The 24,695-nt window shown below is 30.8% G+C and overlaps 1 protein-coding gene across 8 annotated transcripts in view; it reads left to right on the forward strand.

The window, feature by feature from the left end:
- Window positions 1–24,695, forward strand: part of mamo (maternal gene required for meiosis) — a 136,043-nt gene that overhangs the window by 106,548 nt on the left and 4,800 nt on the right. For 6 of the 8 annotated variants that reach the window (XM_070288024.1, XM_070288023.1, XM_070288019.1 and 3 more), the window contains one exon: window positions 24,088–24,254. In XM_070288024.1, coding sequence (XP_070144125.1) covers window positions 24,088–24,254 — 167 coding nt within the window. Of the gene's footprint in view, window positions 1–8,095; window positions 9,258–10,366; window positions 21,256–24,087; window positions 24,255–24,695 lie in introns of those variants that run through there. The other 2 variants (XM_041775132.2, XM_041775125.2) reach the window with 2 other exon arrangements.

Consider the following 24,695-nt stretch of genomic DNA (forward strand, 5'->3'; position numbering starts at 1 on the left):
AAACTAATTTGCATAATTAAAAATAAATATAAATAAGAATTATAATAATATCTATAATTTATTTATTATTATTTAACTATTTAAAGTTAAGTTTCAAGGTTATTAAAAATTTTATTAGAGCCGCGGATTTATTAATTAATTTCGGTCTAAGATTTTGATTATTACATTAATTTTAATAAAAAATAAAATAAAAATAATAAACAATAATAAATAAATAAATAATATAAAATTCTCAAAGAATACGTATTAGGTTTTCCTGTTATTTTTTGCCTAAAAATAGGCAATAGTTATAATATATAAATAAATACCAAGAAAATCGCATTATCTTGTTTTCACAGTTTTTTTTTTCAATTTCCCTGCCCCCCTCCCTTGGAATTTTTATATCATTCGCAAAATATTTATTATATTTTTTTGCCCGCCGACTTTTTTTTTGTCTCGTTTCAAGTTTGTTGCTCGTCACCGGGGCTGCTCGTTTCCGTTTCCGTTCCCTTACCAATTGTTCCGACTACTTGGAATGTTTGTTTTGCACCCCACATCTTTTATATATATATTTATATATTTTTTGTTTATTAAAAAAGACAGATAAATATATATATGCCTGGCTTGCCCCTTTCCTATTTTCTATTTATATATTTCCTTAAAAAAGAAATTATAACAATACCTAATAATTTGTGCAGAAAAATAAACAAACAAAATGGAAATGATGAAAAATATGAGGAAATATTTAAAATAGTAGGCACTCCACCCTTTTAGCCTTCCAGATGCGTTCTATGCGTCATCTATTGCGTCTATTTTTTGATTGCAATGAAAGGGACCTTCAAAAAAATACAAAAAAAGAGAAAATAATTAAGCGCACCAAATGCAAACAAACCAACTGAAAATATACATATAGAAAAATGTGTGTGGATGTGTGTGTGTGTGAAGCCGGGAGCCCAAGAGAGTTTTCATTAAAAATTTGCTTTTATTAAAATGTTGTGACTGGCATGAGGAGGAGCAGGAGCAGGAGCAGGCTCCCGGGGTTCGAGGATCCAGGCTTCGAGGCTGAGGTTGAGGGTTGAGGTTGAGGATTGAGCTTAAAGCCAAAAACGGGGCATAAAAATGAACAAGAAAAGGCCGACGACCGTCGAAAATATTTCGTAGGAAAAGGAGCAAACCAAAACCAGACGCACATCGATCGATATTTGATTATTATTGCGACTGCGACGACGACACAGCTAACGATGACGATGGCGATGACGATGATGATGACGAAGTCACGACTCAAGAAGGCCACTGAAAAAAAAAAACAAAAATTAAATAAATTAGACTAAAACTCAAATTGAGTTTTGAGGCTAAAAAAGAAGAGAAAAAATGTATTCGAAAGGCTTTGAAAAATATTTACAACAGGGAAAGACAATCAAGAAAATTTAAGAAAATTATTATTTCGTTTTCTTTACTAAATTTTAAACTCATTTTTCTTCGTGGAAGACTCTAAATTTGTTAAAAATTATTCGGTTTTATTTTTCCTAATAAAATGCTGCTCTTAATTTCCCCTTTTAATTTTAATTACACCCATTTTCTTCAAGTGTATAAAGCAGGACATTAACGGCAATGTGGCGAGACCTCGAGCCAGATGTGGAGTGCGTCTGGGCGTCTCTCTTTGGGGAAAATCGGTTGAAAGAGAGAATGGGAAACTCTGAAGAAGAAATCGGAAAGATTGGGAAGGGGTTCCAGGGAGGCAAAGAGCAGGTCCTGCAGAGCAGATAATCCCTCCATTAGGCGTAGGCTCATTGAACTCGTCTCCCAAAAACCAAATATCCAAACGAAACGAAATAGGTTCATCGACATACTACCAGTAACCAGTATGGGGTCTCTCTTTTTTTTTCTTTTTGAACTTTTTTGTTTGATGACCCAGTTTTTGGTGGACCTACCTGTGTGCACCTACCTGAGGTTATTCAATAATCCACCGACCAAAAGCAGAGGCCTGAAACTGCAATTTGGCTAATGGAAAGTTTGTTTATTTCGTCGGCTTGTTAGCCTTTCGCCGACAGAAATCACGCAACATCAATGGATGTAAGTTACTGGTGCAACGGGCTAAGGCTAAGTTATCTTTTTTGAAGAGGTAAAAGCCTGTTCCGCGCATATCCTGTTTAATATTTAAATTTATGCCAAAACTTTTTAAGGCTTGTGTAAATTTAGATTCATGAAAATATAAATTTTTTTTGTTTAAAAACTAATAAATACTTTTTCTAAAGTTCAGAAAAAAGTTTTTATGGTTTTTTAAGGCTTCCTTAAATCAAAATACAATTGTGCACAAATATTTTTCTAGTTTTCTAAAATTTTATTTAAAATTTAATTTAATTTCTAAATATATAAGCGAAATGTAGATTTTTTAGGTCGATTTTAGGTAATTTTTTTTAATGAATTTTAAGAAAATTATGAGCTCAGATAAAGGAACTTTTCATTGACTCTTACGAAGAGTTTTTGATGGTTAATATATGGTTAATTAAGAGGTCCTTAATTAGGAGCAGATATCACTAATCAGGCGCCATGTACACAGTATAAAAAGTTGGCTTAAAATCAAGTAAAGTGTTGTACATTCTATAGATAATTCCGTAACTAAGCCAATACAGTATTACATTTCTATATATATATTTATATAAAACTAATATTCAGGTGACAGCCTTATAACCCACTTAAGTCTGCTTAAAACAACTGCAACAATATTTTCGTTTTTATTTTTTATTCCTTTTATTTTATTTAGCCTTAAGATACATTTTTCACACACTCATAACATTCCGTAGTTTGTACATATTTATAAAGCATGTTTTCTATATAAAAAAAAATCAAAACCAAAAAACCTACACAAAAACCACAAAAGAAATTCAATCATTTTTAGTTTGCGCTTTGTGACAAAAACGAAAAAAAGAAAAACCAAAAAAAAAAAAAACCCAAAAGCAAAACCTCCATAACCAAAATCAAAATTTGACAAAAAAAAAAAACCTAAAAAATATGTAAATGATATCTAAATTCGCTGCACAAAATTTGGACAAAACCCCCACTTATCTTATATAGACATAAGTATGAAATTCCCCAAACCCATATCGTTTCTTTGCATTTAAATTTAGCTAAGACCTTCCTTATTCTTTGTTTTTTTTTTTTAACTGAAAACTCTCAACCTGTAAATGTAATTGTTGTCTTTTGTCTTAAAAAAACAATAAAAACTTACTGCTTATGGCTCTTTTAATGCTCTTTCTCTATTTCGCTCTCGCTCTGTGTGTCTCTTCCTCTCTCGCTCTCTTTGTCTCTCTGTCTCTATCTATATTAAATATAATAATTATTATCAATGTGTCGAAACTGTGTGTTGTGCTTTCAATATTTATATATTAATCAAATACGAAAAACGGAACAGCAAATATTAAAAGAAAAAATATATACAAAAAAATCTCCATCAAATAAAACAAGAGAGGGGTCCAGATCTGAACGTTGTGCAATTGATAAACCAGATATATATATAAACTGCATTAATCTATCAATCGAAACAAAGAATCGTACTGAAGCGCTTTTGGTGTTTTTTAAGCTACTTATAAACTACATAAAAAACAATATAAAAAGAAAATAAGAAAACAAACCACAAGAAATGCAAAAAAAAGAAGAACAAAAAAATCAAAAAATAAAAATCAAAATAATATCAGCAAAAAAAAAAAAGACTATAGAAAACTAAATCGATTTAAAATATATATCACCGATATACACACACACATCACACACTCACACCAACACGAAATACATACAAACTATATAATACTATTTTTTTCCAACGATATATATGTATTATCTAAATGTGGAACGCTTTTACCATAAATCGTTCGTTCGTTGTTCGTTTATGTAAATGGTAAATGTGTGTGTTATATTTTTCCATAAACTAAATGTCTTTCATTTCCCTCTATAATATATATCCTTATTTTTTCTATTTGATTCAATGTTGATTTTCCTATATAGTATATATATATTTTTTTTTAAATTTAATATTTAATATGTGTTTAATTTGTTAACTCTCCAGAGATGAGTTTCTGCTGCAAACCGATTTTAGGATCTTTTAGGGATAGTTTATGGTTTGAGTTCTTAGAAAAATTTCACTTAATAATTAATTTGAACTCTGTGTTCCATCCAGTTTTCATTCATTCATTTCATTAAATCATTTAATACTTCATTTAATTATATTGTTTTTTTTTTAAATATTTTTTTGAGGTTTATTTTCTTTTTTATTTAAGGGTCAGGCTGCTTAGATACGTCAAATAGTAATTTTTTGTTTTTATTTTGTGTGTTTTTATTTAATTTCGTTTTTTAATTATTTTTTTAAAAAGGCTTAACTAGTTTTTTTTTAACTCCAGTAGGTCTTAATTTTTTTTCGGTTAGTGTTACATTATTAAAGTTATGCATCCCGTATATGTTTTTTTAAACATCATTTTGATGTATAGTTTATTTAATAATAATTATTAATAACATTAAAAAATGTCTTTTCAATTTTTTAAAAATTCAAGAAAGTAAATTAAATATCTTAAATAAAATAAAAAAAACATTAAACATTTTATAGGTTTTGCTGACTATTCAGATTGTTTTTTTTTTCGTTAGTTAATTTATTTTTTTATATTATTATTTATTTAAATATTTATTTATTTTTTTTTAATTTACTTCTATGGTTTTTTTTTGTGTAATTACCTAATTTACCTTTTTCCCCTATAATTTCTTTCTATACATTTTTCTTCCCTGTTTTTAAAATCAATGTTGTTGGTGAACGTTGTAATTTTTTATTTATCTCTTTTTTTTTTTGTATTTTTAACTCTATCTCTATTAAATTCTATTAAATAATCCAATTCGCTCTGTCTGTCTCTCTCTATCTCTCTCTCTCTCTCTCTGTCTGTCTTACTCTCTCTATCTCTCTCTCTGTCGTTACATTTTTGTGTTTACTATATAAAAAGCTACTCGTACGTATACATAATATATGCCTTTGTTCCTTTCCGTATCATTTATCGTTGTTGTGTGTGCTCTCTATTCAAGTAAAGTCTATTCGAATAATCAAGTATTTAAGGATCGGATCGCAGGATAATAAGCTCCTTTCTCATAGCATATGTGTGCGTGTGTGCTGAGCGTGTTTTGAGTGTGTTGTGTGTGTTTGGTTTGATTGTTCGATTTTACCTTTGGTTTTTTTTAAAAATAAATATTTGATCCTTGAACTAAATGTTGTGATTCTGAATACCAAAACCATATATGTGCGGCATATCCTGTGTATACGTATAAGTCTGAAAGCTCTGTCTCTCTTTCCCCAGGTATATATACCTACCATATAAGTTAACCGACTCTCGATTTAAGATATTAAAACTCGATCTAGAACTATACTCGTGTCAGGTTTCTTGGCTCTTGGAGGCTAATTAGCAAGTGGCAGTTCCCTAATTCGGAATACGATATTCGAAATGCGATATTCAATATTCGAAGTGCGAAATTTAATGTTCGATATTTCAAATGCGAAATTCGATATTCGATTTTCAAAATTCGAAATGCGAAATTTGATATTCGTAATTCGAAAGTCCATATTCGAAATTCGATATTTAATATTCGAAATGCGAAAATCGATATTTGTAATTCGAAATTCGTAATTCCACATTCGATATTTTTAGTTATCGTCGTCTCCTTACTTTTCCTCATTTCTTTTATCACCCTGTTTCCCTGTTGTTACTTGCCTTTTGTTGCACTTTTTGTTTTTCGTTGTGACACACATTAAAAAAAAATATAAAAAAAAGATACGAATTTGAAAATAAAACTGAAAAGAAACTGAAAAAGCAGAGAAAGAAATGTATTAAAAAAAATTATAATAAAAAAATGTTGATTGATTTATTTAGCATTTAACATTTATTTTGATTTGATATTATCAAGAAGTTGATCTGCGTTTTTTGAACATGGCTGTGCTGAATGAACATTTCCCTTGACTTTGTATACCCTTTCTTTTGTTCGAGTCAATGTGTCTTTTAATTTGTTTTGTTTTTTTTTTTTTAATATATAATTTTATTTGTGTAAATTGTAACATTTTGTGCGAAAAAAGAGTGCGGCATATGAGGAAAAACTTCTTGAAAATAGCCAAGTGAAGCTCTTGCATTTACCTTAAAATTTTTGTTTGTTTTTTATATATATTCGTATATATATATATTCTTTTTCGGAAACAACAAAACACACAAAACCTACACACGAAATTTTCAAATTCAAACAACAAAAAACACGATTTGGCCCCCACCCCCACATGAATTTGTTTTCTCAAAAAAAAAGAAACCCCAACATTTTGTATGTTTTTTTTTTTTTGTTTCAAAATTTTTATTCAAAATTTTTAACACTTTTTTGTTTAAGCCTACATATATATGGACGATTTATGTACAGATTTATTTATATGTGATTTGTTATTGATTTTTTTTTATGTCGTACGCAACACATTGGCAAACCGAAAACAAAATTTTGTCCTTATAATTTTCGAAAATTTGGCAAACCAAAACAAAAAAAAAGAAGAGTGTGCAAGGTATGCGTGGTTAAAAACAATAAACATCTTTTTTCATGCATTTTGTTGTTATTTGTTACCTTTTTTTTTTGGTTACCTCTCACTTGTTTTGCCAAATGAAAGAAAATAAAATCCCAAATTTTTGTTTATGATTTGACAATATAGTTTCGAGTACGAACTAAAAAAAGATCACTGTTCAAACCCAAAATTTAAATCGAAATTAGAGTCGAAAAAGCGTATCGCGAAAAAACACCTTTGATCAAAGCCGATTTGATCAAATTTAAGAGAAAAAAAAAAACAAAAACAATACAATTTTTAACAATAAGTTTACACAAACAAAAAACTATATTAAAAAACAAAAAACGAAAAAAAAACACAAAAAGCTAATTGTAAAACCAAAAATATCAAAAAAAGCAAAGCAAAGAAAAGCTTTATCAAATATTTAACGTACGATTATGCGACGTTTTTCGAACAACGCCCAAACAAAAATCGAAATTCAACTTCTTGAAAACAAAACAAAAAACAGAAAAATACCAAAACTGAAAAAAAAAACCTGAATGAAAATACCCACTTTGTTAATGCAATTCTTGTAAAGCAATAAACATGAAAAATAAAAAAGCAAAAACAAACAAACGAAATACACAACGAAAGTCAAATGCTGAAACCCCCTCTTGTTTTTTTGGCATCCATTCAACGTTTTGAGACACGTTTCGAAGATCTGAGAACTGAGATTCTGGGCTCTGTCAGCCAGGTTCCCGGTTCCGTTTCCCGTTCCCCCAACCCGATATGGAGGCGGAGGAGCAGGAGTAGGAGGAGGATGAGGATGAGGATGAGGATGAGGAGAGCATTGTTTTCCATTCTTCTTTCACTAATGAGACATCGATTCATTGATTCCGTTTTTAAGTACCTTTTCCTTATAATTTTTCCTTTACTTTTACCAATTTGTAAAGTTTCTAATTTCTTTTTAGTATATTTTTTTTGTTCTTTCCAAGTTTTCTTAATTTTTCTTCCTACTTTTCCACACATATAACTCTCATGTACAAGTTGAAATACTAGAGTTCCAACGTTGATTTGTTGAGGAGAGCGAAGAGTTGCCGAAAGTAAAGAAAATTCTTGATCACTTTTTTTTCCAAACTGCATAATTTACGTTGTCTTAGTTTTTGGAACATTCTATATATAACTGTCTCTCTCTCTCTATTACTCTCTCTCCTTCTCTCTCTCTCTCACTCTCTGTCACTGCAAAAGTAAAAAATAATTTTATGATTTTATTAGTTAGAAAAAAATACTCAAAAAATACTTAATACTAGTTTTGCCAAAGACAAAGAAAACGAAGAAAAGCAAAAATTCAAGACCAGCAGAGAGGCGATGCAAACTAAACTAGAGATACACACACACACACATACAGAGAAATCGAATGGCCAGCAAAAAGCTGAAACTGAAACTAAATAAATACCAAAAATACCAGAAACCTATGAATACCAGAAAAAAAAACAGAAAAAAAACTAAAAAAAAAAAGCAAGTCAAAGCCAGTAAAGAAGTTGATGTTGGATTTTTGTTTGGTGTCTGTTCCAGGAAACGTCCGAATCGCCCCACCAACAGCAACAGTCCGTTGGTGGCTCAGCGGCCGCCGCAGCCGCTGCCGCTGCCGCCGCCGTCCTGCTGCATCAGCAGCAACAGCAGCAGCATCCGCACCCCCATCCGCATCCGCACTCGCATCCGCACTCGCACACGCACCCGCATTCACACTCCCACACCACCACCCACAGCCACTCCCACCAGCAACAACAACAACAACAGCAGCAGCAGCAACAGCAACAACAGCAGCAGCCACCCCTAAGCCCGCCGCCGCCCCCGCAGCTGCACATGATACCGTGCATCTACTGCGGCATGACCTTCCCCAACCAATCGAAGCTCACGCGTCACCTGCTGACGCACTCGCTGAAGACGCTCGAGTACCGGGAGCCGGCCACCACGGCGCTGCTTCACTCTCACCTGGGAGTGCTCAGCGAGCTCAATATGGCCGGTTTACCGCCGCCATTTGCCGCCTTTCAGATGAATGCCGCCGCCATGGCGGCCACATCCGCTGGCAGCGACACACAGGAGCAGGTGGCTGCCGTTGCAGCGGCCTTTGGGATCGATATGGAGGCGGCTCTATCGTTGGCCAGTGCCGGTTGCACCTTTCAGAGCTTGACGGCCAGCCTGGAGGCGAGCCAGGGCGTTACGGCTGGTGGTGGACGCTCTTCGTCAGCCGGAAATGGCGGTGGAAGTTTAATGCTAACCGGAAGTGGATCATCAACCGGCGGTGGTGGCGCTGGAAGCGGAGCTGGAGGAGAAAGAGGAGGCGGTGGTTGCGGTGGTGGTGTAGGAGGAGGTAGTGGTTCGGGTGGAGCGGGAGGAGGAGCGGGTGGCGCTGGCAGTGGTGCATCCGGCGGCGGCGGTGGTGGGGCCAGCGGCTCCTCCTCGCCATCAACCTCTGCCGCAGCGGCGGCGGCGGCAGCAGCGGCGGCCGCAGCAGCTGCTGCACAGTCGCAGTCAGCCGCGCTGCTCGGCGCCGCGTCCAGTGATCCGAATAGTGTTGTCATGTGTAAGTTCTGTGCTAAAAGTTTTCCCGATGTTACATCACTGATCACGCATTTGTCGGTACATACAGGTGATCGACCATTTAAATGTGAGTTTTGTGGCAAAGCGTTTAAGCTGCGCCACCACATGAAAGATCATTGTCGCGTGCACACCGGTAAGTGTTGTAGTTTATATAAACCTATAATATACATATATATATTGATCGATAGATCAATCGACCCAAGCCACACACGACCATCAATCATATTTGTTTATCTTTTCTGATTGTCTCAAAAAAAGTTGTCAACAATTATGTGAGAATTTCAATAGAAAAAATTATTAACAATAGAAAATCAATGATATCGAACATATCGATATAATATCGAATGCATTTCGTTAAAATATTAATTAAGGTTTCTAAATAGGAAAATTATACACATTGTAGGATGAAATAGTGACAAATATAGAAAGAAAGTTATAGAAAGTTTAAAAACTTTAAATTGTTGAACAAAATCGATAATATATAATATTGATTTTATCGATATTTTTTAGATTTTATTGTATTTAAACTTTGTATAAAACTCTTGCACTAAATATGTAAAAAAAAAGTTCAAATAGGAATAACAAACTCAAAAAAATCTAGGAATACATCGATTATTTTGTATATTACCAATTGGAAATTAAAAGATTTTTCCACATAGATTCCATAAACAATTTTCTTTGGAAATTTATGGATACATGTGTACCCTCTTCTACCCTATTCTAGCCCTTTCCCTCTAGAATATGGTTATTTTTAAGCGAATATGTTGGCAACACTAAAATATATATTTTGATTTATTCCCAACTATTGTATTTTATACAAGATTTTCTTTATTTCATACTGAATTATAGACATATTCCAATTCAGTAAAAATCATACCATTGATTGAATTTTAAAAATATATTTTTCCAATTGATGTGGTAAACTGGTAAACACCAATATACCAACACCAACGACAATTCACCAATGTGTAGAATATACTTTGGGCGTCTTCGACGAGTTTAAGTTTTTAAATCAAAAAATTTTTTTAAATCACTTCAATAAGGAGATTCGATTCTTGCAAATGTCTTAGGAAACTTTAATGAGACCTCAACATATTTTTACAATCATTATCATACACCAATTCTCCATACACCAATTACAATCAATTTGAAAGTTTGTTATGTCTCTATATTGAAATGTATATTTCCCCCGATTTCCCCCCCAAAATTGTTATTTTGTTGTTGGGGAAATCAAATTTGCAGGCGAACGACCTTTTCGATGTAATATGTGCGGGAAAACGTTCTCGCGCTCAACGATACTCAAGGCGCATGAGAAAACGCATTTTCCCAAATATGTGCGCAAGTTTTTGTCACCCAGCAGCCCGGTCGATACAAAGGATGAGTTGCCGCAATAGTGAAACGATTTTAGTTTGTTATTAAATTATTATTATTACTACTATTACTACTATAATAATAACAATAACAACATCAACAACAACAACAACAACAACAGCAGCAGCAGCAACAACAACACCAACAATTACAACTACAACAACAATTGATGATAAGAGAACGAGCCAACAAGAACTTTGACTTACTTAAGAGGATAGAAAAGCGAGGAGAGACCAATAAACACCAACAAAAAAAAGCAACAACATTAACACACACACACAAACACCAATACCAACCCACATATATGTATATACCGTTGAAACCATGTATATACATATGTACATATTTTATTAATTATATAGAACGAGGCATCCGAAACGCCTCAGAAGAATCACAGTGAGTCTTCAGGGGTAGAGAAAGAAAGAAACTCTAGCAAATAGGAAAGAGACAGCAAAACACCAACACACACACATAAACCAGCATACAGACACAATAGAGCAGGCAGGCTATAACCGTACACAAAACATCTATATTAACATATACATTATATACAATAATTATATAGCAGCATATTGTCGAATTGTTGAAGTTTATACCAAGAAGCGAACTTGTTTTTTTTTTGTGTGAAAGACGATTAGAAAGCGGATCAAGATGATCAGGATCAGAATATATATATATGATCCAATGCGAGAACAGCGAGAAGGATTGGATAGATACATATATCCAGAATATCCCGTCTTTTTTTTTTTATTGTGAAGAGAAGCGTTTTTTTCTACACAGTTAACCTAGAGGGAGAACAATTAAAGCTAATTCGCAGCGTGAGAGTTGTAGCAGGAATCTAATAAAAAATTATATATCTACATATATATATATACATGCATATATATATGATATATATATTTTTCAAAAGTATATATGTAAGAGAACGTAAGACATATAGGCAAGAAAGAAAAAGCCCAAAAAAAAGAAAATAATTAAAAGAAGTTTACAGAAAATATTAAAAATATAAAAAAACAAAAAATCGATAACTAAACATGATAAAAAAAATGGATCTAATTGAATACGATTTAGTAATGCTAACGATAGCGATTAACGATAAACATATAATATATATATATATATATACATATATATATAATGAAAAGAACAGTGAACACGTGATGTAACTTTTTAAGTAGCAGCCGAAGCCGAAGGATCCGAGAACGTAGAATGTTGACGATGATAATAACGAGTTAAAGTAGCTTAAAGTAAATACAACACCCGCTCCCCTTCCCTTACACCAACAGACACCCAGGCCCAAGTAAAAGCAAAGTGACCTGGTGAAAAAACACACCAATACACCAACACACGAGCCAACAACAATTCACGAATTAGTATATTATTTTTGTGCGTCTTTTTTTTTGTATTTTTTTTTTTTGTTTTGAAACAAGTGAGCAAGTAAAGTTAGTAAAACATACATATCCCAAGACACAAGCCCTAGGCAGATCGGCTACAGATCGAACAGCTATATAGAGGACTCTTTTTCGATAGCGAAAGCTAAGCTCCACTTAGTCGCCCGCTCCCTTCGCTCACACACACACAGACACCCACTCACACGCGCGTATATTATACACTCACAGAACTTATTATACAGTAATATATATACAAATATCTATATACAATATTTATATATCTATATAAAACCAGATGCAGAAAAAAATAAAATGAAACAGAAATCAGACAAGAGACAGGAGAGACATTTTTGGAATTCAGATAAAATTTGAGAAAAGCAGCAGCAGCAGAATTACATAGAATATCTGTGATCTTAACGATATTTATATAAATCTTATACATAAACCAAAAAATATATATATGTATATGAGTAGTAGAGGGAAAACAACACCAACACCAACAACAACAACACACCAACAAACACACCAACAAACACACCAACAAACACACCAACACTAGGCATACCAACTAAGGGTGGTTGTAGCAAACGAAACCAGAAAACAAAAAAAGTTGGAAAACATTTTAGGCTCAAAATTTGATTCGAAAATGATGAACCCTTGACGCACTGATATATATTTTTTTATTTTAATATTTTTAAAACATTTAACCAGGTTTACTTTGCTTTGAAAGACAACCCCTTTATGACCCTTTTAATAAACAGAATTGTCAGGAATATCTTGAGAGAATTGAAATCATTTAAAAGTTGGCTGAAAAGTAGGCTATATTTTAATGATTTTCCTGGCTCTTCTGATAAACCTTAAATTTGTTTGCATTATCACGATTTCTATATTGAATTTTTGGCTACGAATTCTCTTTTTCTCTGGCTAAACTAAAGGGAAAAGCGAAGTTCCCCCATAACCCTTGCCCTAGAAATAAAACCTTTTCCTCCAAGCTCCAAGAAAGCCCTTGGCCCGGCAACAACAGCAAACGAAAGGAAACAAGAAATGCAAATCGATCTCAAAATTATAACAATATATAAAAACAAACAAAAAATTATCTATAAAAGAAAACAAAAACCAAGAACGTTTGTGACTGTTTTGGGGTTAAGCGCCAGAATTTTGGAGGGTTAAAAAACCAAAAACCAATTCTTGTTTTCTGCGGCTGGCAATAAGATTTTTTCCATTCGAATTGGGAACACTGAAACATTTTTTAAATAAAAACAAAAAATATTTAAAATATTTAGAAGAAAGGAGGCAACAACAAGAAAAAAAAAAACGCACACCAAGAAGCACGCTAGACAAAATTCAAAATTCTAAATTTTAAAACAAGAAACCTTTTGGCAGAAAGCAAAAGCAAAAACAAAAAACGGGAGAGAAACACAAAAACTTTTGGATTAAACAATTTGGCTGTGATAGCATTACAAGAATAGTGAATAATTATTGAATAATTAAAACGTATTTAACCAAAAAAACAAAAAACAAAAAACGGGGAGAGCAGAGGCAAATAATTATAATTATTTGCTAAGCATTTTTTGGAAAAAGCAGAAAGCAAAAAAGCGTTGCCATTTTTCACCTTTGTTGTTGGCTTACTTTTCTCATGCAGTATTAGAAAAGGATCTTACCGAGGGGGTGGGTGGGGCGAGTAGAAGCAACAGGCATCAATTCAATAATTGTGATGTTTAAAAATCTGCATTAACAATTAATTAATATCTAACATAATCAAGGAAGCATTATAAATAAACAAACAAAATTTAAAGTTTAGGAACAAATGGAAAAGAAAAAAAGAGAAAGCAAAACAAAATTGTGATTTTCGGCCTTTTAGAAACAAAATTAAACATAACAACAAAAACAAAAACAATTAACAATTAAAAATAAATAATAATAATGCTAATGATATATACAAAAAAAAAAAACAAAAACCAAAAGCTTTCTCAATAATTTTAATTGCATTTCAATAGGAAAAGTAAATTGATTTTATTTTTGGCACAGCCAGACCAAAAAGTCTTTGCACAGCCGCCGCAGAAAAATAAGAAAAAAATAAATAAAAACAGGGAAAATATGAGAGAAGAAAACCAAAACATTCCAAGAAAATAATAATAATAAAAAAAAGGTTGGAAAAATTAAAATTAGGCAAGGGTAGAGGGAACTTCAATAAAGGGAGAAATATATACATCTATTTTTTTTTTAACTTTTTTTTTTGTTGTAAAACAAATAAATATGCACTGAAAACCCCCTCACCAACACACACACACACTCTCACATACACACTATGTTTCATGCTCTGTGTCTCTTATTAATTATTATTATTCTTTTTTTTTTATTAATATAAACATCTACATAAATATATATATATAAATGAATATATATATACTTAGTTTTAAAATGTTTAAGCGAAATGTTATTATTATTATACCAACTTATATGAAATTTATTTAGCTTTAGCAACAACAACAACAACAAAAAACAAATTTAACTAAAACGAAACAACAACAAAAAACGTGGCAACAAATTAATATAAATATATCTATTTTTTGTTTTTAGTTCTTTGATAACTTAAAAAAAAAACCCTTTCTGTTCTGTAAAAAAAAACACATATTATTTGTTAAATAATTTAGCCAAACACACAAGAACACAATGAATTTGTCAGCTGTAGAAAAACAATAAGAAACAAATGAAAAAAAAAAAAAAACAGAAATAAAAATTAAAAATTAAAGTTTAAAAATTTTAAAATTAAATTCAAAATCAACACACAGCAAAAAGGAAAATAATGAAAAATGCAGCAGTCTAAGTGGAAACAAAAATGAAAATAAAAAAGATTCTATAACTTTTGGCCTTTTTTTCTACCAAATCAACATATATATTATACTTTTTCATTCACATACTATATACTATATATATCATTGGATAATTCATTGTGTCCTCCGCATTTCCATTTTGCTCTCATTTTTAATGCTTTTATTTTTTATGATTTTATCACCTAAGTTTTAGTTGTAAGAATATTGATTAGATTTTAAGTTGTGATCAAAAGTTCCTTAGTTTGGTTCCCCCATAAACGTTAATTTGTATTTTCAATTATTTTGTTCTTATTTTTAAATTTTTTACATTTTTTAAAGTTAAAAAAAAAAAACAAAAAACAAGCCATCAAACAGCAGCAACAAGAAGTAAAAATTTCTAACAAGTTCCTTGAAAAAAAACAGACAAAACAAAAAAACTACAAAATAAATAAATACACTTAAAAAAACATATAGGAAAATATATAGAAAAACAAGGCAGTCAAGTTTGTTTTTAATTTAGTTTCCTTTTTTTCTAGCTTTCTGTTCGTTTTCTTTGTTGTTTTTTAATATTTTTATTTTATTTTTATTTACCAAAAATGTTGCCCGCTTTTTCTTCGTGTGTAAAAAAAGAGATAAAAATACTTTTTGGATCAAAACATTGCTAATACAAATTTTTAGTGGAAATTTTACCAAAAAAAAAAAGAAAAATAAAAACTTTTAGGCCTAAATAGAAACAAGAGACTCCAATATTAATTAATTTAGCTTCTTTGTTTTTGAGTGAAACCTTAAAATTATAAACAATTAATAAAATGCACTAAACTCGCATATACATATATATAGCATATATAGAGTTATACAGCTTGAGTTATACACGATTTCCGCGTTAGGTTCAACGTTGAGTTTGGCACAGGACAAACCCTTAAGAAAAAACATAAAAAATACATTTAAATAAGGAATTAAGGAAAAAATGGAAAAATATCATTAGGCGTAACTGCAAAAATGCATTTTAAAGGAAACAGGAATTTAAAATTATATATACAAGAAGGAGGGAAAAACAAAAGTAATACAAAATTATATATGTATACAATATATTTGGAAAAGCAAAAGTAAGGATATTTTATGAACCTATATGAATAGCAACACACACACACACACAGACACGACACAGACACAGACATCAGTCCCCTCCTCCCCCAAGCTAGGATATATCTTATGCCTAAATCGAAGCTTCAACTTGTAGACACAAAAGGAAAAAGGATCAGGATGCGACGTAATATTATATATAAATAAAGAATATATATAAAAACCATAACGCTAGAATTGCATACGAGTCGAATTTATATATGAATCTATATACAATGCATACTAGCAACATAAACATACTCAACTTACTGTAATACAAACTTTTACAAAGGCAACAGCAAACATTTTGTTTTCAGTGTAATTCGATAAAAAAGAAAATAACAAAAAAAAATACAGAAAGCTTTGGCACCCAAAAAAACAAAACAAAATAAATAAAAATATTACTTGAAAATAATTATAAAAACAAAAATATAACAACAACCAAAAACAGTTAAGCAAAATTACCACAAAACCAAAATTCAAACTTCAAAAAAACAAACTCAAAAGTAAAGAAAAACCAAAAAAAACCAAACCCAAAAACTGCAAGTTTCGGCAAATGAAGAACAAAAGTAAACATTTTCGAATAACTTCCTTTCGGTTTTCATTTTTCGGCATAGAAAACATTTTTTAAGCAATTTTTCGAATCAATTAATCTCTTAAATATATATTTGATTTTCATTTTCAATTTTGTTCTAGCAGAAAAAGTGCTCAGGGTAAACACACAGATTCTTCCAATACAAAATAATAACTAAATGAACGGCAAAACGGCAACAACAAACAATATTTATATATGCATATATCATTCAGTATATATCTAGATATATATATATATATATATACTATATATATACACAACCAAATGTATACAACAAACTACAACAAACAATAGTACCAATATTTAAACACAAATCTAATTTACAAAAAAGTGTTGAAAAACAGGAAGCTGATATATAGAAAATAATATGGGAAAAACAGAAACAGACCGAAACATGAATGCTCTACAAACAAAAATATGCATTGCGTACATAATTCAAAATAAATAGTGAATGTTTACAATCGACTTGCATATATTTTTTAATTGAAACATATTTTTTTAAAAAGCAACAAACTATAAATCACCAAGAGTAAGAAGCTAAACAACGGTAACTGCTGATTTTTACACAATCAAACAATAGTTGAAATATAAAAAACAACAAAGCTGATCAGTGCTTTGAACGTATATAAAGATAAATATATTTTTTTTTGTTTTTTAAATATTTTTTTTAGTGAAAAGTGAACGGTTTTTATACAATAAATAGAAACTCCTCTTAAAACCCCCCAAACTTCCCATTAAACCAACCACAATAAATGCCTTTTTTTTAAACAAGAAATAACAGTCATAGTGAAATGGTAAATAATTAATTAAAAAAGAAATAATAATTGTGTGAAAAGTGTGGGGCAAGGGGCAAAGAACTAGTTCCACAAAAAACAAAAAACCAAGAACTACTAGAAGCATTTAACCATAGAACTCTATCTCTTTATCTCTCTCTCAAGTGACAATAAACCAAAGCAAAACTGAAAACTAGTTCCGGTTAATCCGCAAACTAGTTACCAGAACTGCCATCAAAACCACAAAATACCCTGTAAATGTAAAATGTAAATAAATAGTATCAGACAAAGAACCAAGTTCAAGGTGGAACTAGTTCCCGAAGCCCCTTTTGTGCCCCACAATTACAATATATATCGATTGACTGACTGATTAATTGATTGATTACTTACTTACCTACCTAAACACACACACAAACACACACAAATGTACCCTGTTGACGAATTGCCTTCTTCTACGTGAAATGAATTCATTAATTTTACATAATCACCTACAATACAAATATAACTTAAGTGTACCCACAGTGAAACGATATCGTTATCGATAGAACCGATAGGCCGTTAAAAAACAGCTGATAGCAACAATTAAGTAACAAGAAAATAACAATTGATATTTACACCCTCAGCCTCATGTTTTTTACAGTGTTACAAAACCCATAAAACAAAATAAATAAATAAAGTGTAGAACAGAGAATATAAGAGATGACAAATATCCACAAAGTGAGGAGAAGAATGGAACACAACTTGAGTTGTAGTCAAAGTATATAAAGATTGTTTGTTCGTAGTATTCGTAGTATATATATTTTTTGTTTTTCTGTTTTCTGGACAAAGCCCTTACTTTCAATATATTTAAATAATTATAAATATATATATGTATATGCCTTTTTCTGTTCGTTAAGCGAAACTTGTGACTTGTAAGCGAAGCAAGCGAGAGACAGTGAAAAACGCAATAAACGATACACATAACTAGCAATTGGTTTCATCGGCGTATTAAATCAACAACCAACAATAACGACAACCATAAAGCAATATAACAAGCTCTAATTAATGACGAAATAAGAACCCCCCCAATCAACCAGACTAATTAAAAAAAAGTATAAATACAAAACAAAACAACTGAATATGTTTGAGTGCCAAGCTAACAATTCGAGAACATACTGTACATAGATACAAAAGGAAAAGTAAATAAAAACAAGTAAAAAATAAAAGAAAAAAAGAACCAACAAACTCACATTTCAAGAATATGTAAGTGTCTCTGTGCGGGGTCAATGAAGGGAACTAGTTCCGAATTTTGTGTTTTTCTAAACAAAATTTTAAAAGTATTATTTTGTAAGCAATTCTGCTAACGCCAGATATAAATCTGCTTATTTAACGCTTACATATCGAGAGTAAACGCTAATAAACGAGAATAAACAAAGAAGTTACCAAAACGAACTAGTTTCAAAAAGATATTTCACAAAACTTGCTATAAAAAAAATTCAAAGAAACAGATTAATAATTTGTAAAGCATTAAGTACAGTCAACGAAACAAACTAGTTCCAAATTTGCTCAAAAGAAAATATTAAAAATTTAAAGAAACTGATTTCAAAATTTATTTCAAAAGAATTTATATATTTCAACACAACAAAAATAAGACTAGTTCCTTTTAAACACCCGAATAAGCACTAACAAAATTTTATTTTGCACCGAAACTTAATGATCTTGATCCTGAAAAACCAGGCTATAACTATGATCATGTATATATTAACAGAACCCTTTGAGAGGCAGCAACGAAAATGTTTCTAAACCGAGTCCCAGGACAAACATAGAACCAATTTTTGAAGAAATATCCCCCATTAATATCCTTTCCAAAATGTACATTTCCTTCAACACTCTGACACACACACAGACACACTTTTTGATACGCTAAAAAATGAAAAGCTAAAAAGTTAAAGAATTATGATATCTATACACACACTTGCATATAGTTATTTATAGAGTAAACAAATAGCAGGACATTGGAAACCTAAAAAAAAAGAATGAAAGCTTCAAAAGTTGTAAACAATTTTTTTCCGGTGTAAGCTCAACCAAGCACACACACACACTCACACACGCATATACAGAGAGGCAAAAAAGGAGCAGCTGAGGCAAATATTTGTTAATAATAAATACTTACTAGAGGCACAGAGGCTTGTGGCAGGCTTATTTTATAGCAGAAAAGCCGAAACAATTTTTTGGGTAAACAAAAACAAAATAAAAAACGCAAAGAAACGCAAAGAAAACGTCAGAAAAGTAAAAAAGAGGTAAAAAGAGAGAAAAAAAACAACACTGTAGTGCCTACTCCCCTTTAAAAACAAAACAAAAAACCGAATAAAAATAAACAAATAAAAATAGAAAACCAAAAAAAAAATCGATATATATATATATATACAATACATATATACATTATATACTAAAGTAATATTTTATAAAAACGCAGAAGAAAAAAAAACAACAAAAAGAAAAGCAAAAAAAAAACGTGAAGGAAAAGGAAGTCAGAAATGGAAATTGCAGTTTTTTTGATAGTTATTTTTTTAGCGAGCAATGGGAGGCATTGAGATCTATATATATACATACATATATATAACTAAATATACATACACACCTATACATTAGTTTATAAAACACAGACACATACAGAAACGTACTTATGGCATGTAAAAAAAACAGAAATTAGTTTTTAAAGAAAGACAGGAAAACTATTAGCGGAACTCTGCAAAAAAAAAATTAGGTATACTACACTCACCCACACACACACACACACAACCAAATCAACAACAAAAACAAAGTAGAAACAACAACAAAGTAGTTTTGCATATCCAAAAAATAAAAAAAAAACAAAAACAATTTAACAAGAAAAGGAGGCAAGTTTTTTAGGCTCGAGAAAGGAAAAAAGTAAAGGACTTGAAACCCATACACACACTGAGAGAATAAAGCAACCAATTTATCAAGAAATTAAACTAGTTTTTAGTAATACTATTTTCACACAAAGGCAAACAAAAAATAAACAACAAAAACCAACAAGAAATGTAAAAATATTTAATAAATGCGAAAAAAAAACAAAATTTTTCAACCTAAGTGATTAAGAAATACATTTTTAACCTTCCCGAACCGCTAAATTATTTTGCAAAAAAAAGCTCGAAAATATATAAAAACTTCAGACCACAAAAAGTAAAATCTTTTGAACAAAAAAATATGAAAAAGAATATAATTAATAATTTGCAGTAGTTGTTTTTGTTTTCTCAAGCAAGGCATTCAAAATAATGATATGAAAAAAAATATATCTAAAAAACAAGAAGTAAGGGAAGAAAAACACAGACACAGACACACACGTATACACTGACAAAAACAAGAAAAATGGGTAGCAAAATAATAGTTTTTAGTAACCGACGGTTGAGAACTTTTTTCAAGTTCCCCCAATTGAGGCTCATTCATAATTAATTTTAAATACATTCTTAAACATCTTTATTATTATTATTATTATTTTTGTTTGTTTGTAGTAGACAACGTTTTTTTTAATAATCATATACATTCAACTAATTTATAGAGGGGTTGTAAACAGCTTCCAATTCGAATTTAAAAGCTGTTCTTCCCCGAACAAAAAAACGCAAGCCTAGAGAAAAGGAAAACACACACACACAAACAACTGAAAATCCCAAGAAAAGTTTACAAAATAAAAAATAAAAAAAATAAATAAAAAACAAAAAAACAACAATAACCGAATTAAGAGGATGAACAAAATAGCTGCAATACGTTATGATTACGTCAATATGTTCCTACAATATAGACATACAAGATACATAAATAATTTATATAAATATATATTCTTAACTAACTGTAAACACACACCACACACACACACAAGAAAAAGCAGAATCATTAAAGATTTTATACAATAATTAATTTAAAAGAATTCACTAAGAGCAGCAACTAACTAAAAGCTAAATCTTAAACAGCAAATCGATTTCAGTTGAAGCCTTGTATCCTGTGGATATCGATATATTCGTTATCGATATCGATATACCCATTCGATTCCGTTTCCGCTTCCGTTTCATTCATTTTCGTTCACTAAGCATTTTTTTAGCCTAAGTTAAGCGATTCCCCCGAATTATTTATTGAGCGTCTATAAAATTAAACTAAATTAATGCAAATTATTATTATAATTACGTTTAAAGAACTACTATATATATTAAATGCAATTTAAGTTCCAATCGATACAATTTAGTTTCCATTTTATCATTTATCATGATTTTTTTTATTATTCTATAAGATTTTTGATATTTTGTGGCTAAAGAAAACAAAAAAAAAATAATGAAATGAAATGAAAGAACCAACAAAAAGCGAAATAAAAAATATTATATGAAAACCATTTATCACTCATGTACATTCCTTATCGTTTCACTCACAAACACACATGCAGCACCCATAAAAAAAAACAAGTGGAACTGGAACTAGTTCGCAGACACAACTGTACTTTTATATTGAAGAGAGCTTGACGGGAACTCAACAGAATATATATGGAAAATACCCAAGAAAACAAAACAAAACGAAAATATTACTAAATACAAAAAAAAGGCAAAAAGGAAGGTTAAAAATATACGCTAACTATATATTTTTTTTCGTAGTCGGAATGAGAACTAAAACAACAACAACAACAACAAAAGCACTGAGCAATAATAAATTACTTACAAGAGAACTCTCAATACACTCGACTCATTTTTCAAGTCGAACCAATGCTGAATAATGAACCATTTAAACTTACTAAAAAAAAGTAAAAAAAACAACTAACGAGCGTAGCTTATCAGGCACCAAAAAGGCAAGAAAAAAAAATACTTAAAATAATTAAAACCCGAGAAACACACAGACACACACACAAATAGAAGCAATCAAGGAAAAATATTTTAGAATGGAAAAGAATTCAATTACTTACATGCAGAAAACAAAAAAACATATTTTAGGCAAGACAAAAAAACCAAACACACTCGACAAAATTTATATGAAAATTATTATAAACAAAAAAACCAAAACAAAAAAAAGGGAGAAGTACGAGGAAATATTTAAGCAAAGCAAGGCATATCATAGTTTATAACAAAAACAAACAAAAACCAAAACGAAATTGCGATTAGTCATGCAAAGAAAGCTCCCAGAAAAAAGCAGAAAGCAAAAGCAGAAAGCAAAAGCAGAAAGCAAAAGCAGGACCTACATCACCAAAAGCAAATTTGATTTCTTTCCACAATCCATATATTATATATCCAAGCCCAAAAGGAGAATGTGAGTAGAGAGGGAATCAAGACAGCAAGCAAACTGGTAAAAGTAAATAAAACCTAATAGGATCAGCAGCAGGATCAGTCATATATAGCTAGCTATATAGTCTATGCCTAACAACATTTCTAGTAGTCGAGAGCGTAAAGAAAAAACAAAGCGGAAAAGCGCATGAAAAGCGCTTGAAAAACGAAAGTCAAAAGCTGAACTCAAAGACCTTGTTCACACACAAACACACACACAATCTACACTCACACACACACACACACACTCGTACACACAAATCCAAGAAGAGTAAAGAATGAAAACAAAGAATGAAGAATGAAGGAAAGTAGCTGGAGAAGCTGAAAAAAAGAAGAAATGCAGAAAACAAAAAAGAAAATGAAGAAAATGAAATAAAATTCTATATAAATAAAAATATTGAAAATATTTTGCAGTTTTTTTACTTCTAAAAAAATATTACTTGATAATTATAAACATGGCCAAGCCGTGGTTTTAATTTATGATTTTTTGATTCCACAATTTTAGAATTTTAATTAAAAATTTTTTAATCTTGTAAAGCTTAGTTTTAGGTATATTTTCTATTATATATTTCTTTATATTTTTCAAAGAAATATTTAAAAAAATTTAGACCTTTTCTTAATCAGAAGTAGTGACAGAGTCATTTCTGACCCTATAAATCTTAAATATTCTTCAACAGGCGAAAAATTACCAAAAATTTCAATTTTTTAATTTTAAATTTATTAAATTAATATTTAAAAAAAAATCAAGAAAAAGAAACTAGAGTTTCATGATGCTTTTAAGTTATTTTAGATACTGTTGATTGATTTTTTTAATGTTAATTTCAGTGTGCAGATGACTTAATATTTTTAAATAATTTTTGAATATTTTTAAAAGTAAAAAAAAAAGAAACTGGAATTTCTTGGTGTTTTTAAATTATTTTAAATATTTTTTTAAGTCATTCAAAGTTTTATTTCCTAATTAATTAATTAATTAATACCCCTCAGTCCTAAGTAATCTTTCAATTCAAGCTAAAAAAATTATATATATACTATATACTTAAATCTTTATATACAAAATATATAAAACTTCAACCACGTAAGTATGTTTAACCATTAATCCTGCCGCTTTTTCCTCTTCTCTCTCTCTCTCTCTCTCTATTGACTTTTCGTTTCGACTTTTCCGTACTTTCATTTGCCACATCTGCCAGATAGTTTGTCCTTTGAATACTATATATATAGATGTCTTTTTGTGTGAGCTTTTCGGTGTTTGCTTGCCTAGTATTCAGTTGCGTTGCATGACTTCTAAACGTAGCCCCGAGTCCCTTCTAGGGATCCCCCCATACCTTGTAGGCAAACAGGATTATTTTCCCCCCCTTCCAAGCAGTCTAGTAGCAGCAGCCCCTTTCACCCAAAAACTATTAGAGCCAAAGGGATACTATTTATTTTGAGCTTTAAGCCCCGATCTCTTTGATACCCCAGAAACCCCAGAAATATTCAAAAAAAAAAAAGGAAATATTTTTAAATTTAAAAAAAGAAAAAGCAGAACATAAAGAGGCACTGTATAGCAAGCAACTTTATCGACTTGTAACCCTAGTAACTCCCATTTTTGATCTCCACAGCTGCTACGGAACTTCAGCTCACCGATGAGCGCAATGGCCGCCAGTCGGTGTCCCACCCCCTTCGCCTTTCCCTTTACGCCTTTGGGCCTGAGCCTCTTCGACATTGATCCGTCCAGAATCCTTAGCCTGCTGCACCATCAGACCTGGCTGGCAGAGGAGGCACTCAGGTGAGTCCTTGATTTATTTTAAGATTTTTAATTTTAATAGATATTTTAGGGTTAAATGTAATATTTTCACTATTTTTTTTATATTTCGATAAATCAAATGTTGTGCCATATTTATAACCTGCCAAGGGGGTATTATAATTTTACTAAAAAGCTTGCAAAGCTATGAAGGATTCATTTCCGACCCCATAAACCATATATATTCTTGGTCAGCATCAACAGGCGAGTCTTTCTAGATATGTTGGAAGGAAAAAAAAATTTTAAGAATTTTTTTCAAAATTTGATAATTGATCATTAAAATTCTCAAAAATTGAATGTTTTAAATATTTTAAAATATTTTATCTTGTATGCAGATTTGTTAAACTAGTAAAAACTTACATAAAACTGTTTTCCGATTTGAAATTTATAATTTTTTAACTAAGTTATGATATTTTTAAAGTTAGA

This window comes from Drosophila kikkawai, chromosome X (genome assembly GCF_030179895.1).
Source record: "Drosophila kikkawai strain 14028-0561.14 chromosome X, DkikHiC1v2, whole genome shotgun sequence".
Lineage (NCBI taxonomy): Eukaryota > Metazoa > Arthropoda > Insecta > Diptera > Drosophilidae > Drosophila > Drosophila kikkawai.